General features: G+C 57.0%; 2 protein-coding genes across 5 annotated transcripts; one reads left to right on the top strand and one right to left on the bottom strand.

The window, feature by feature from the left end:
* Positions 1 to 184: 184 nt before the first annotated feature.
* On the top strand, positions 185 to 4652 carry LOC104912752 (uncharacterized). Of its 4 annotated transcripts, XM_010717172.3 has the most exons (12): positions 185 to 1768; positions 1876 to 1934; positions 2018 to 2166; positions 2405 to 2496; positions 2632 to 2690; positions 2798 to 2934; positions 3010 to 3134; positions 3309 to 3367; positions 3532 to 3686; positions 3761 to 3867; positions 3997 to 4119; positions 4359 to 4652. In XM_010717172.3, the coding sequence occupies exons 1-12, from the start codon at positions 254 to 256 to the stop codon at positions 4407 to 4409; spliced, it is 2631 nt and encodes an 876-aa protein (XP_010715474.3). In that variant the 5' UTR covers positions 185 to 253; the 3' UTR covers positions 4410 to 4652. The 4 variants fall into 4 exon arrangements, with proteins under 4 accessions (XP_010715474.3, XP_085090045.1, XP_085090046.1 ...); XM_085233919.1 differs by having other exon boundaries at positions 3997 to 4652; XM_085233920.1 differs by having other exon boundaries at positions 2798 to 3134.
* A 573-nt stretch (positions 4653 to 5225) lies between these two features.
* LOXL1 (lysyl oxidase like 1) lies at positions 5226 to 14223 on the bottom strand. The gene is made up of 7 exons (XM_010717233.4): positions 12894 to 14223; positions 7582 to 7690; positions 6924 to 7061; positions 6443 to 6599; positions 6261 to 6356; positions 6043 to 6158; positions 5226 to 5747 (listed from the first exon to the last, which is right to left on the bottom strand). Exons 1-7 carry the CDS (start codon positions 13945 to 13947, stop codon positions 5741 to 5743), a joined length of 1677 nt encoding a protein of 558 aa, XP_010715535.2. The 5' UTR covers positions 13948 to 14223; the 3' UTR covers positions 5226 to 5740.
* Positions 14224 to 14901: the final 678 nt, after the last annotated feature.

Here is a 14901-nt window from a genome sequence, read left to right as displayed (position 1 = left end):
GGCTTGGGTAGCTGGTGTGGTGCTTTCTCTTCTCATCTCATCAGGTGGGTTGGGGTTGGGGTTGGGGTTGGGGTTGGGGTTGGGGTTGGGGTTGGGTTGGGGTTGGGGTTGGGGTTGGGGTTGGGTTGGGTTGGGGTTGGGGTTGGGGTTGGGGTGGGTTGGGGTTGGGGTGGGTTGGGGTTGGGGTTGGGGTTGGGGTTGGGTTGGGTCTCACGAAGGTCCTCTTGCTCCTCTTTGCAGCTGTGCTGTCCCTATGGGCTCTCCAGAGCCAAGCTGCAGCCTGGTACCACCAGGCTCTGCAGGTGCCACATCCTGGTGGTGCAGAAGGATGTTTTGTGGCCGTGGGGGTACGGTCCCAGCTCTGTGCCCTGCTGCTGGGGGGCTGAGGTGTAGGGCTGTCCTGGTGCTGGCTGTTTGTCTGTCTGTTACTGCTCTGCCCCACATCATGGGCTCACTGGTGGCCTTGTCCCCTGGTGCCTCATACAAGAGGGGCAGCCTGGTGGCACTACATCGGGACCTGCTTGGCCAATCCAGGAGGGCACAGATGGGTGCTGAGGGCACCGTGGGCTGCTTCCATGGCAAAGAGGATTTGTGCAATAGCACAGATGCTGAGAGCCTGGTAACTCCAACTGAAGCCATGAAACTGGAGCTGGGTGCTAACAGCATGACTGCATCCAACTCACCTGCACCCAGCAGCTTCTCCCACGTCCAGAATGAAACTGTTGATGTTGCAGCCCCAACAAGGAGCCAAAGACTGGAGCAAACTTCCCAACTGGAGATCCTTCCAGAATCATCCCCAGTACTGCCAACAGCAGGGACATCCAGCTGGGATGGAAGCCATCCTAGCACTGTGTGGACACCTCCTGTCACACCTGGAGGAGCAGAAGCTGCTCTGGTGGTGGGCACCATTGGGGATGAAGCTCTGGGAAATGGATCTGGGCTTACAGACATCATTTCTTCGTCACCTCCTAGTGCTGCATCTCATAGTAGCAGCCACCTACATGTGCTGGCTCCATCCCTTCCTACAGAGGGGCTCAGGAGCTCTGCTGCCACCTTGGAGGAACGTAGTGATCCATCCCCTGCGCACCAGGCTGGCCCATCGCTCACCAAAGCCCCTCCTGTCCCTGTCTGGATGTGGTTCCCCAGCACCACAGGTCCTACTGAGGCTGGGGAGAGCTTGATATCTCCTGCTACAACCTCAGAGCCTGGAGCCACGGAAGCTGTGTACCCGCATGGAGCAGCTGTGGGGTCTTCCTGGTTTCCAAAAGCAGCAGATGTGAGCCAGGGCTTCCCAATGGAGTTGACCACCCAGATGCCTTCTCCAGCAGCACCTCCAGAGCATACTCTGGGCTCTGTGCATCCTCCCAGCTCCAAGACTCCTGCTGCAGGACCTTGTATCAGTTCTCCATCCCCAACTTACCTGCTAGCTTCCATTACCACCACTCATGCCCCAAGCTCTCAGACCTTAATTGCATCAGCATTGCTCACATCTGCTCATCCAAAGTCCAGCCCTTCTCCTGCCACCTCCCAGCACCCCTCTGCAGACAGAGCTGATGTCCCCACAGCCACCAGCTCAGTGGTAGCAGGAGAAGTCTTCACTCCAGAGCAACTCGTGACAGCCTCGGGCAATGCTGGATCCATGGGGACAAAGATCCCTGTGCACACCTTGCCCTTGAGTTTCAGGCTCTTGGGTATTGCCTTCACTGAAGATCTGAGCAAAAAGTCTTCGAGGAGCTACAAGGAGCTGGAGAAAGAAGTGAGGATGATGGTGAGTGTGGGCTGAGCCCTCTGGAGCTGGCTTCTGGGCTTGCTTAGGGCTGATGGGCAAAGCATGAATACAGGAGCCTCTCACCACCAGCTGCTTCTCTATTCCAGCTGCACCAGATGCTGTCCACCTATGATACCTTCCTCCAAGCAAATATCCTTGGGTTTAAGTGAGTAGGGTTGATTAGGGTTGATGGGATGGGACCTTATGGCTGTGCAGATCCAAACCTTGGGACCTTCTTCTCACCCCCAGGAATGGCTCAGTGCTGGTGCAAGCACAGGCTGTGTTCCTGGGGGAGGCTCCCAGCAGCTCCCACCTCATCCGCACGCTGGTGGCAGGGGCGAGCTGGGGGCATGATGCCTTCAGCTGGTGGCTGGAGCCTCATTCCATCAGCTCCAATGGTAAGCAGAGCAGCTGCCACTCAGTGTCCTCCCTGTGCATTGACAGAACCCCAAACCCATGCGGTGGGGTCTCAGGCTTCCCCCTAACCTCCCCATCTGATCCTATCCTTGACCTGTCTGTGGGAGGCTGTACAGCTTGATCCCTCCCACCATCTGGTACTGGTTTTGGTATGAGGTCAGGGCTTGATGCATTTCCCAAGGAAGACGTAGGTGTGAATGGCATTCTCAACTCTTCTAGGCTTCAACATGGAGAGCCTGGACCCTGAGAAGCTGTCCATCTCCTTCACAGTGCTGGGTGGGATGGAGCCTGCAGAGAGGCTGGTTGGTGAGGTATGGTAGCTGTTCCCCCATGCCAAGTGGGTTGGAGCAGAGTGATGGCTTCTCATCTGGAGCCTGTCAAAAAGTGAATGCATCTTCATAGCTCTGCTCTGAGGCTGGGGGTGAGCTCATCTCCTTCTCCTGCAGGTGATGCAGTCTCTCAGTGCCCTCTACCCTGTGAGGAACATCACTGTTGGCCAGCTCAGGTATGGTAGGCAGCTGCCCAAATCTTGGTCTTCCTCTATGTCTATTATGGCCATGAGCAGCTCAGCAGGACGGAGGAAGGCCTTACTTAGAGCTTCTCTCCTCACAGAAAAGCCAATGGAGACCTGGAGATGGCTGGGGACATCTATCTGGACACCACCACCCATGCCAACATCACTGCAGTCCTGCAGGCACTGACTGCCCTTGCCACATGCTCTGTGGACCTGAGCTCTCTGTCAGTGCAAGGTAAGGATGCTGTTCCCATAGGTGACGGTGCTGGTGGCTGTTCCTGCTCACCCAGCTCTCCTCCTGCCTCCCCAGGGACCAGGCTGCAGCTGCAGGTTTACCCACTCTCCTTCCTTGTCACCAATTGGCATTTCAGCAAGGAGCTGCTGGATCCACTCACTGCTGAGCACCAGGAGCTCAGGAGGGCTCTTGGAAATGTGGTAGGTGGGGAAGCACTGGGGTCCTCCTCAGTGCTGGAGGAAGGGCTCTGCCTTGTGGTCACCCCACAAACCCCAGCAGTTATCACCTCCTTGACTGGGCTTGTATGGGTGAGATGTCTTTTCCCTGTTTGGGGCTGGAGAGTGATGGGATGCTGAGCAAAACCTTTCTTCTAGGTGGCAAAAGCCCTGAGAGACAATGTGAGCTTCCTGCAAGTGGTGATAAGAGGATTCCTGTGAGTGAAAGGGCTGGTGAAAAGGGTACAAAGCTGGGGAGGTCTTGTGGGCATCCTTTGCATCCCGAGGAGCAGATGCAAACTTAACACCCTCACTGAGTTGGGAGCTGTGGATGCTCATTAGGACCAGCTGATGCTGGAATTCATCCCAAGCTTCTCCACAGGCCTGGCTCCCTGCTGTGCCATGGGGATGCAGTGTTCCAGCCCCCTGCTCCCAGCAGCCTGGAGGTCCTGGAGGCTCTTGTTCTTGCAGTTGGGCCAGACAAGGTTTTGGCTGACTCAGACTTCCAGGTGGATCCATACTCCATTTCGGTAGGAGGTGGGTGAGCTTCCTTTAGGGTGTGGGAACAGCAAACCCAAATCAAGAGTGCTAACAGCTCTGTTCCACCCCAGAGGACACTCTGGAGCCCCCTCCTGCCCCTGGCTTTCCTGAGTACGGCGTGTCCATCATAGTTGTGTGTGGCCTCATCATCATCACCATTCCTATCATCCTGCTGCTGGTAAGGGTGATGACTGTCTCCTCTGTGGGATGAGGTCGTGGTGGGTACAAGGGCTGTGGTGCTGAACTTCGATAAAAGAGGGACCAGAGGGATTTCTGGAGGTACCACTGCAGCCCTCTTCTCCCCCAGTGCCTGAGGACCAAGAGGTTTGGCCGGAGTGATGTGGCCGTCCTGTGGGACAGGAGAGACCCTGAAGCAGGGACACAAACTCTTGAAATGGAGAACCAGGGGTTCTGGGCAGCCTCTGATGAGGTAAGTGGCTTTTATGGGGATGAATGGACTCTGGGTTGGTTTCTTGGGACTGCAGCCTGGAAGCTCAGTAGGTCACTTCATTGGGTCTCAGTGGCACGTGCAGATAGATGGTCCTGTACAACCCCAGGGTCTGGTGGGGGTTTGAGCTTCTTGAGCCCCATCTGTGGCTGTTGAAAGGGGATGTGGTTCCTGCTGAGAGTCCTGGAGCTCACAGCTACTTCTCCCCTTTCTGCCTTCAGGTCACTGAGGAGACTCGTGAGTGCTGGCAAAGGGAATCTGTGGCCTGTTGAGACGGCTTGCAGCTGCTGGGGCTGAAGCAGAACCGAAGTCTGTTTGGGGACAGATGCTGAGAAGCTGTCTCTACTCACCCTCTGGTTTCGGATGCCAGATATTCTCTGAGAATAGCGTAAGGAAAAATTAATTTGTATGTTAACCCTTAATAAACTATTTACAAACTATCACAGCTAGCTCTGATTTTGCTGTGTGGGGGGTGTTGAGCCTTCTGCCTTGTGCTGGGCTCCCGTTGACCGAAGTATCACCCCTCCTTTGGCTCCTACAGCTCTGCTGTGCAGCTGAGAGCTGCCCTACTGCTCCGAGCTTCACCACCTTCAGTCTGTTTGAAGTAATCGAATCTTGGGTCTCCGAATTCAGCTTGTGCTCTGTGTTATCAGCTCCTGCCTTGGTATTCAGACCGATAACCGTAGTGACACTCCCCTCACCCTTCCCCACGCGCTGCCTCTCACTCTACACCCCCATTCCCTTCCGCTGCTGTACTAAGGCTCCTCTTCCCTGGGGCTGGACACGCCCCCTTCTCACCGCCGCCCAATCACGTCTCACAATCCCGCGCAGCTCGACCAATCCTCGCCCCAGTGCTCTCCAAGTAGACCCGCTCCCTGGAGTGGGCGGGAGGTGAAGAGCGCATGCGCAGCCGTGAGCGGGGCGGACCGGAGTGAGAACTGAGGGTAGGAGCGCAGGAGTGCTGGGAGGTGCGCTACTGTGGGCGTGGCCTAGATAATGGGCAGGACCATTCCAAGCCGCGCCCACTCCTTTAACTGCCCTCCAGCGCCACCTGGTGTTGAGCCCGCGTAAAATGGAATAGAAGAAGCCCCGAACAACGTGTTTTAATGGTTTCCGGTTTTGTTGTTGTTTGTCGGGATTTTTGCTTTTTTTTTTTTTGTTTTTAACAACTCGTGAAAATAATGATTTCAATAATAAACCAGGCGTCCTGTTGTCCTGAGGGCTGTGCACGGAGCCCGAGTTTCTGGGGAAGTGCCTCCAACTCTTTGCTGTCTTCATCCTGGTGGGAGGCAGTGTGGGGTGTGTGGCGTTGCCTGAACCCCCCCAAAATACAGGAAGGTTTAAGCTACCGAGCTCCCTATTGCTAAACATGCGACCTGCCAGCTCGGTAGCAAGCCTTCCATTATTCCAGCTAAAACTTATCATCAGCTTCCATCAGAAAACAGAAAAACAACGCAGGTTAAGGAAAAGTTAAGTATAAAAATATTTCAAACAGTCACTCTCGCTTCTCTCTAGATACTGTGAAGCAGTCGTGGGTGGTGTTTTGAGGTGGTTTCTGGGCTTGTGGTGGGGCACTGGAGGAGCCTGGGCAGCCCCGCTTGGCTCAAGATCTGCAAGAAGAAATATAAACATTTGGGACTGATAAACCTGATCTTAAAGCTGGGAGGAATTTGATTAAAATCTGCATTGCAGCTTTGATTTTTTTCCCCAAAACAATGAGAAAGCAGAAAAAGTGCCATATAACAAGCAGGAGTGATACAAGCACGGTACCAGCCCCCAGCCTAACCCTTGGCCATCTCCAACCCAAAGGGATAAAAAGTATTAACCCCTCTATCCCATCTTATCATTATAAGGATAAACTCAGATCGTTCAGACAGACAAATCAGCAGACAGACAACTCCTTACTGGGAGATCTTGCAGTTTGTCGTGGCGACGTAGCGGCCAGTGTAGTGGATGTTGCACCGCACCACGTTGTTGGTGAAATCTGACTCCAAGACAATGTATTTGGGGTTCACTTGGACCTAAACGGGGAAAAAGCCCATGTTAAAAAATGAATGAATGGTAAAGAAGACCCTCCCAAAAATGAGACCCTAAATCAGTACCACCTAAAGCCCCTCCATCACCTTTAGGACGTAATTCCCCGGCTGCACATCCGTGATATCGATCCACTGGCAGTCAATGTCGGCGTTGTAGGTGTCGTAGCACCCTGGGCTCAAGCCCTGCGGGAAGGGAAATGGGTTTGGGGGCTGGCCCTCAGCACCTCTCCAAGCCCTGCTGCATCCCCAGCCACGTGTCCCCATCCCACCTGGGTGTGGGAGGTGCAGGCGTAGCGCTTCAGGTTGCCGAAATCACAGGTGGTGTCCTCCAGGCAGAAGCTGGCCTTGTGGCCCTCGGCCACCTTCCTGCCCGTGGTGGCATCCAGCAGGTCGTAGTGGCTGAACTCATCCATGCTGTGGTAGTGCCTGCAGGTGGGAGGGAGTGGGGTGACCGTGCCCCTGCCAGTCATGCTGTCCCCTCCACAAATGTGGGTTTTGGGGCTACGAGTGGCTCTGCGACAACCCCACGTCTGTGCCAGCACCAAGCGGTGACGTTAGTCAGAGAGGTTTGGTGGCTCCTGGAGCAGAGGCAGAGCAAGCAGACCCCCACAAAGACCCTGGAGCAGCAAAGAGATGAAGCAAGGCAGAAAACCAAGGGAAAATGCTGTTAGTAAAGCAGAGAAGATGCAGAACGGAGCAGAAAACACACAGGGGACAGGCGGTGGGGACACGTGGGTGTCCTCAACTCACTGGTGGCAGCTATGCCACTCCCAGCTGTGCCGGGGACGGCTGGGCAGGAAGTCAGCTGTGCCCTGGTTCTTCACCCGCTGCGGGAACCGCAGCAGCACCCGCACGTCATAGTCTGTGGCTTCGGGGGTGTAGGCAGTGCTGGGGAAAGTGGAAGTTGGAGATGGTCCCTTTTCCTTTCCCCATCCCCTTCTCCTCCCTTCCCTTTTTCCCCTCCCTCTCCTTCATCCTCCTCCTTTATCCTCCATCCTTCATTCTGTATACTCCATGCTCCATTTTTCATCCTTCTCCTTTTCTATCCTTCATTCATTCTGTCCTTTCATCCCTCTTCCTTTATCCTCAATCCTCCTCTTTCATCCTCCATCTTCCTCTCTCACTCTTCATCCTCCACCCTCCCTTCATCTTTCACCCTCCATCTTTCTCTTTCTTCCTTCACCCTCCATCCCTCATCCTCCTCCTTCATTCTCCGTTCTCCTTCATCTTCCATCCTTCACCCTCCACCCTACTCCCCACATTTCCAGCCAAGCCCCTCCATCCTCCCATCACTACCCTTGGCAGGAGCACCAGAGCAGGATCCTCCTCTCCCTCTGTCGCCTGGACACAGAGACACCCAGCACCCCTGAGACATTTGGCTCCATCTGATGCCCACCCCATGCCCTACCTGGCCAGGCACTTCTCCTCGGCGGCGCAGCGCAGTGAATAGAGGTGAGCTCGCTGCACGTAGGTGGATGCTTGCACATAGTTGGGGTCGGGCACCAGATCAGGGAGACCTGCAGGAGGGACACACAGCCTGGTGGTTTGCGAGCAGACAGACAGATGGACAGACAGATGCAGCAGTGGTGGTGCCTTCAATTTCTAAAACTCTTACAGAGGGAAGCAGGAGCAAGAGCATCATGCCTTGCCAGTCCTTCATCCCAAAAACACCTTTCAACAGCTCCTCTGGGACCACCAGCATGCTGACCCCAAAAGTGCCTTTGGATATGGCCATCAAGAGGATGCAGTACAAGGATGGGTGGGGGTGCACTCTCCAGGTGCTCCATGCCTCAGTTTCTTTCATTGCAATCCTCTACAAAGCAAAGCCCTGCCCTGCACTCTGACAAACAATGCTTGGCCTCTCACTTTTCTGTGAGCTAAATAGCTCATCTTCATCCTTATCCTCACCCTCATCCTTCTTATCTCCATCTCCATCTTCATCCCCATTCCCATCCTAGTTCTCATCTTCATCTCCATCTTCATCCCCGTTCCCATCCTAGTTCTCATCTTCATCTCCATCTTCATCCCCGTTCCCATCCCAGTTCTCATCTTCATCTCCATCCTCATCTTCATCCTTCTCAACTCCATCTCCACTCTATCTCCATCCCCATTCTCATCCTCATCATTCTCATCACCAACCCCTTCCTCATCCCCCCTGCCATCCTCATCTGCACCATTCTCACCCCTACCCTCATTCCCACTTCCATCTGCATCTCCATCCTCTTCCTATCCCCATTCCCATCTTCATCCCCATTCTCATCCTCATCCTCATCATCCTCATCCCCATTCCCATCCTGATCATTTTCATTCCTAAACCCCATCCCATCTCCATTCCCATTCCCATCTCCATCCCATTTCTCACCCTCGTTGTTCTCACCCCATCCCCATTCTCACCCTCACCGTCCCCATCCCTACCCCATAAGCCAGTCCAGCTCCTCCCTTAGCACCAAGACCATCCAGCATGTTGTATTTTTTCCCTCCCATTTCCCCCCCTTTATTTTCCATTTTTTTCCACGGGCAAGAAGAACAATGCCTTCTTGTTTCCCAGCCTGGCTTCCCTCGAGGGATCACGTCACTCGATTGGAGCTCGTTTCCTGCCCCGCTGCTTGGTCATCGCTGCTGATGTAATGCCCAGGGGGGTCTGTGGGGCGAGGGGGAGGCAGGAGGACCGAAGGCAGTTTTACCCTTGCAAAATTGAACAAAACAATAACACAACAGCGCCCAAACGAGACCCTACGGGGTGGCTGAGCTGCGTTTCGGGGCTGAGCATCCACAGCTGGTGCCTGTCCCGTCGTGAGATGCTGGGAGAGAAACGTTTGTTCTGATTTATAGAATAACTCTTCCTCTGTGCTGTTGTTTACAGTAACTTCTTGGATGCTCAGCAGAGAAACCCGACTCCTTTCCCAGAGAGGATTTCCCCCCCCCCCAGAAGTGATGCCGGCCCCGCTGTTATTGTAGGGTCACCATCCCAGCCCGTCTGTGGGCACCGAACGCCCCAAGCAGCCCGGCCAGATCTTCCTTTTTGCTGACCTATGCTTTTTTCCACCTCCTGCAAACCCGGACCTGGCAGCCCCCAGCTCCTGCCTCCAAAAAGGGACAACCACAGCAAGAAAATGTTTGTTTTTCCTCTCCTCCCCTTTGCCTCTCGGCCTGCCCAGGGAGCTGCCAGAGAAGATTTCCTTCTCATGCACCGTGAAAATTAGAATAATACCAAGCCAGGCCTGCTCCCCGCCGTGCTGTTTGTGCAGGTGTGCAGGGCTTAGCTGAAAAAACCCACTTTTACGAGCCTGAATGTAGGGATCGGGGCTGGCCCCTTCCCCAGCACCCCCTGCAAGGGAGAATCATGAGATGATTGGGTTGGAAGAGACCTGCAATTCCCCCCCCAGCTCCAACCCCTGTCGTGGGCTGGGTGCCCCCACCAGCTGGGGCTGCCCATGGCCCCATCCACAGCCTTGGGCACCTCCAGGGCTGGTGCACATCCACCACTTGGAGAAAGCAGGATCCAACCTGGCAAAAGAGACCCGAAAGACGCAGGAATCCCGTATCCATCCCAATTGCTCCCACCTCCGTTTGTCCATCTGCAGAACGGGCGCAGTGCTGGGGAGCATCGCCCCAGGCAAAGGGTTTGGGGCCACAGGTTTCATTGTAAGCGGTGGGAACCGGGGAGGAACGTGCTGGGCCCAGCAGTTGCTAAGTGACCCACGTATAAACACAGCCATCCAGGGAAAATAAAGTTAATGGGAGCCATGTGGAGGCAGGAGGAGCCCGGCACCCCCACCCCACGCATCCCAACCTGAGCATCCTCAGCAGGGAGCTCCCATCCAAGCGAAAAAAAACCAACCTGCAGACCTCAAGGCCAGAAGGCTGGAAAGCAAAGAGGCGGTGCCAGAGAAAGAAAAAAATCAACCGAAAACGGGATTTTTCCCTCTTTTCTGTCTGCAGAGACGGCCAGATGTCTTGGCCAACTTCGGCTTCATAGGAGCTGACTCACTGCTCTGCAACATTCAGCTTCGCCCAAAGCGACGCCCGCTCTGCGCTCGTCATCCCGAAAGCTTCCCGCAGGTAGAAGAGTCACAGCCTTCAGGAAAGGACAAAAAGCCAACAGACAAAAATCTATCTCTCTATATATAGGAGAGAACTGGGAGGAAGAAAGGAGGAGGAGGGCCGGGTTGTTTTTATTTTAGAAAGTTCACATGTTCAGTATTGCAGCCGGATGAGAATACAGACAGACCCCGCTTGCCTTCACCCTCGGAGCGGGGCCAGAGGGAGATGAGGTCAAACCCATAAAATCAGCCTTTTGTTCGGCACTGCTCATACAAAACGTGGTCCTGGAGGGACCATGGAGCCTCGCGTGCCCTCCGAGGGTGGAATTTTCCACAGCCTCCTGGCGCAGCCACGCTCTTCCCAGCGCCGGAGGAAGCGGCTCCAGGTATGGGGTCGGGATAATGGACCCAACATGTCGGATTGGAGGGATGTGAGCTTCTTGCTGCGTCCATCCAGGATGCTGGTTGGGGTGGGGAGAGGCCGCTGTCAGCCCCTCAGATCCACCTGGATAAAGGCACGGCGACGGGATCGCTCCGCTCACCCCCAGGTGGCCCAGCCAGCAGCGAATGCCGAGCATTCCTCACGGAGCCAGGCAGGATTAGGGGTGTTTGAACAGATTAGGAGCATAATTAACACTTGGTTCTGCTCCCAAAAGTTGGGAGCAATTAAAGGAGGGTGGCTCCACAGGTGACAGGTGACCCCGAGCCCCTGGGACGTGTCACCGTCCCTATGTCAGATCCTGCTTCCAGCTTGGAGGCTCCGTTGATCCCAATTCCTTCTTTTTATTTATGACCTGAGTGTTGCCACCCCAAACCCTTTCCCACACATCTCCTGTGGGGCTGCACAGACCTCTCGCTGACCCAGGCTGGCCACTCATGCCGTGTTTACTTGTTTGCACGCAACGGGGCTGGGACGAAGCACGGCTTCTCCAAGGAGGATCCATCTGAGATCGGCTTTTCCCAGAAACCAGGGCCGGGCTGGATGTTACGGGGTCAACTGAGTCAGAGGCTCCAGCTGAGGAGGGTTACCCATGGGGCAGGCAAGATGCAGATCCCCCAGGCTGTCGCTCCTCACGTTTCAGCACGGAGCGAAACACTCTCAGCACAACTCAGCCAAAAGCCACAGGATTTCATCAGGATTGGGGTCAGTAGGGCGCGTAGCTGCGGTGTCCCTGCTGGGACTTTTGCTGCACGTCTCCCTCGAGGGCTGGGGCTGATGTTCTACCCCATGGGTGTAGGGTGAGCAGGGACACGGCACGCAGCCACCCCCTGAGCACAGCGTGTCCCCGTCCCTTAGCACACATCTATAACCACAGGAGGACGCAGGGCAAGGCACAAAACCACCCCCCAAACACAAGAGGACCTGGGATGTGGCACACGACCAACCCACCAACACAGGAGGACCCTCGCCCACGTGCATCCCAAAGGTGTAGGATCACCTGGAACATGGCACAGAGCCATCCCATAATTACAGGAGGACCTGAGACATGGCACAAAACCACCCCACAAAGCACAGTGTCCCCATCCCTCGGTACACATCTAACCCACAACTGTAGGACACCGCACAGTCCCATTCCATGGCCACAGAAAGACCTGGGAAACAGCACAAACCCACCCATAGGTGCAGGAGATCTTGGGACACAGATCTACTCCATGGACACAGCAGGACCTGGCCACAGCACAGACCAACCCCATGGGCACAGTAGGACCTGGAACATGGCACAATCCACTCCATCGACAAGCAAGACCTGGGTCATGGCACAGACCAACCCCAAGGACACAGCAGGACCCGGGACAAGGCAGAGACCCACTTTGTGGATGTAGTAGGGTCTGGACATGGCACAGACAAACCCCATGGACACAGTAGGACCTGGGACATAGCACTGACCCACTGCGAGGACACAATAAGGCCTGGGACATGGCATCAACCCACTCCATGGACACAATAGGACCTAGGTCATGGCACAGATCAATCCCATGGACACAGTAGGACCTGGAACATGGCACAGATCCACTCCATGGACACAGTTGGACCTGGGACATAGCACTGATCCACTTCATGGAGACAGCTGAAACTGGGACATGGTACAGACCAGACCCCACAAACACATCAGGACACGGAACACGGCACAGACCAACCTCATGGACACAGCAGAATCTGAGACACAGCATCAACCCACTCCATGGACACAATAGGACCTGGGTCGTGGCACAGACCAACCCCATGGACACAGTAGGACCTGGGACAAGGCATCAACCCACTCCAGGGATGCAGTAGGGTCAGGACACAGCACGGAACCAACCCCACGGACACAGTAGGAACTGGGACATAGCATCAACCCACTCCATGGACACAGTAGGACCTGGGACATGGCATCAACCCACTCCATGGACACAATAGGACCCGGGTCATGGCATGGATCAACCCCATGGACACAGCAGGACCTGGAACAAGGCAGAGACCTACTCTATGCCTGGCCACACTGGGATACACACGTCTCCATTCTCCACCACCCAACCCATTCTTCCCACATCACACAGTGTCTCCGACAGCCCTCACCCACCACACCACGACAACATCCCCACCAGACTTTGTTTCAAAGACCCCGGAGCTGCTACATCCAAGAGCCAGGAGCACCCCGAGCATCACCTCGCCCCACAGAACCCCACAACTCACCCCGTCCTCCATGGCTGGGCCTGTAGACGCTGCCCACGCTGAGCCGTGCCTGGTTGTCAGGGACAGCCTGTGCCACCTCGGGGCTCCTGGCAGGCACAAAGACATCGGGACGCACCGCCCCATAGGGTTCCAACGCCCGGAACGGCGGCTGCGCCTCGTAGGGCTGATACTGATTCCCATAAGCCGTCCCGCTCACCGGCTGGGACCCAACTGGAGGCTGGAGGTTATCGTTGGTGATGACCGTGCCGCGTTGGTTGGTGCTGTACGCATCCGCCGTGCCGTGCTCGGGGAGCAGCCCAGCATCGTGGTACAGGCTGTGCGAATAGCGGCGGTCCAGGCCGTCCTGCGGGGCGGCGTGGGGCCGCTCGGGATAGAAGCCCTGCGCTCTGTAGGGGCTCTGCTCCTCCCCGTAGTCCTCGTAGCGGGCGCGGGGCTGGAAGGGGTACAGCACGCCGGCCCCCGCCGCAGCCACGGCCACACCGCCGGCACCGCCGCCCCGGTAATACGTGTAGGCTTCGTCGTAAGCCCGCGGGGCCGCCTCGTGCTGCTCGAAGGGCGGCTGCGGGTAGGCGGCGTGCCCCGCGGCCGCGTAGGCAAAGGACGATGCCGACGAGGACGATGATAACGATGATGATGAGGAGGAGGATGAAGGCTGCCGCGGCCGCCCCGCCGCCCTCACCCGCTGCACCGCCCCGGCTCCGCCGCCGTCACCCAGCGGCCCGTCCCGCCAGTTATCGGGCACCTGCCCGAAGCCGAACGGGTGCCGCGTGTGACCTCGCACCGTCTCCGAGGCGCTGCGGACCGGGGCGGCTTGCCGCCTCACCCCGCCCCGTCCCAGCACCAGGCGGGCTCCCCCCGGCCGCTCGGGGCCCGGCGGCACGTACTCGGCGCCGCTGTTGAGCAGGCTGTACACCCGCCCGTTGTTCTCCCACTGGATCAGCTGCCGCCACGGCTCCCCGCCGCCGCCGCCGCCCGCCGCCTCCTGCCCGGCCGCCAGCAGGCACACGGCGCAGCTCAGCGCCGCCCACAGCCCCCAAGCCCCGCGGAGCCCCATCGCCGCCCCGCTAGCGGCCCCCGGCCCCCGGCCCGCCGCCTCTGCCCATCCCCGGCGCGGTTCGGCTGGGCTCGGCGCCGCTCGGCGCCGCTCGGCTCGGCTGGGCTCGGCGCCGCTCGGCTCGGCTCGGCTCGGCTCGGCTCGGCTCGGCTCGGCTCGGCTCGGCTCGGCTCGGCTCGGCTCGGCTCGGCTCGGCTCGGCTCGGCTCGGCTCGGCTCGGCGGCCGCGCTCGCTGCGGGGCGGCGAGATCTGGGGGGCGACGCCGGGTCCTAAGCGCCTCCTCTGCCCCCGCCCCGCAGGCAGCGGGAGGAGGGATTTGGGGGGGGGGGGGGTGTCCGAGTGTCCCTATCCCAGATCCCGCCCCAAAGCCTCCCCGCACCTCGAGACCTCCCCCGATAGCCCTCCCCGCATTCATCCTCCCCCAGCCCCTCCAATCTCCCTTCCCAAATTCCTTCTCCCAAATACTCCCCCACGTGTCCCACCTCCCAGCTATCTCCTCCTCCCCCCGACAAATATCCCTCCCCGATATGAACCCCTCGAAGATCCCCTCCCCAGCATCCCCTCCCCAAATACGCCTTCCCCAAACACAACCCCCAAGTAACTCCTCCCCACCCCCCAATATCCCCACCCAGAAACCTCCCCAGGTATCCCCCACCAAATGCCCCTCTCAAACATCCACCCTCCCAAAATACCTCCCCCTAAATACCCCCCCCAATACACTCTTCCAAAACCCTTTCCATGTCTCCCCTCCCCAAATCCTCCCTCCCCAAATTCCTCCCCCAAACATCACCCCAAATACCTTCTTCTTAAATACCCCGACCCCCCAAATGCCCTCTTCCAAATGCTCCCCCAAATATTCCCCCACCAAAATACCCCTCCAAATGCCCCCTCCCCAAACTATTGCTCCCCCTGAAGCATAACCCCTCACTATATATCCCCTAGATCACAATAAAT

Source organism: Meleagris gallopavo, chromosome 12 (assembly GCF_905368555.1).
Source record: "Meleagris gallopavo chromosome 12, MGAL_WU_HG_1.1, whole genome shotgun sequence".
In the NCBI taxonomy this organism is placed as follows: Eukaryota; Metazoa; Chordata; class Aves; order Galliformes; family Phasianidae; genus Meleagris; species Meleagris gallopavo.
The sequence above is the reverse complement of the archived record's forward strand: the minus strand, read 5'-3'. Positions and strand labels throughout refer to the sequence as shown.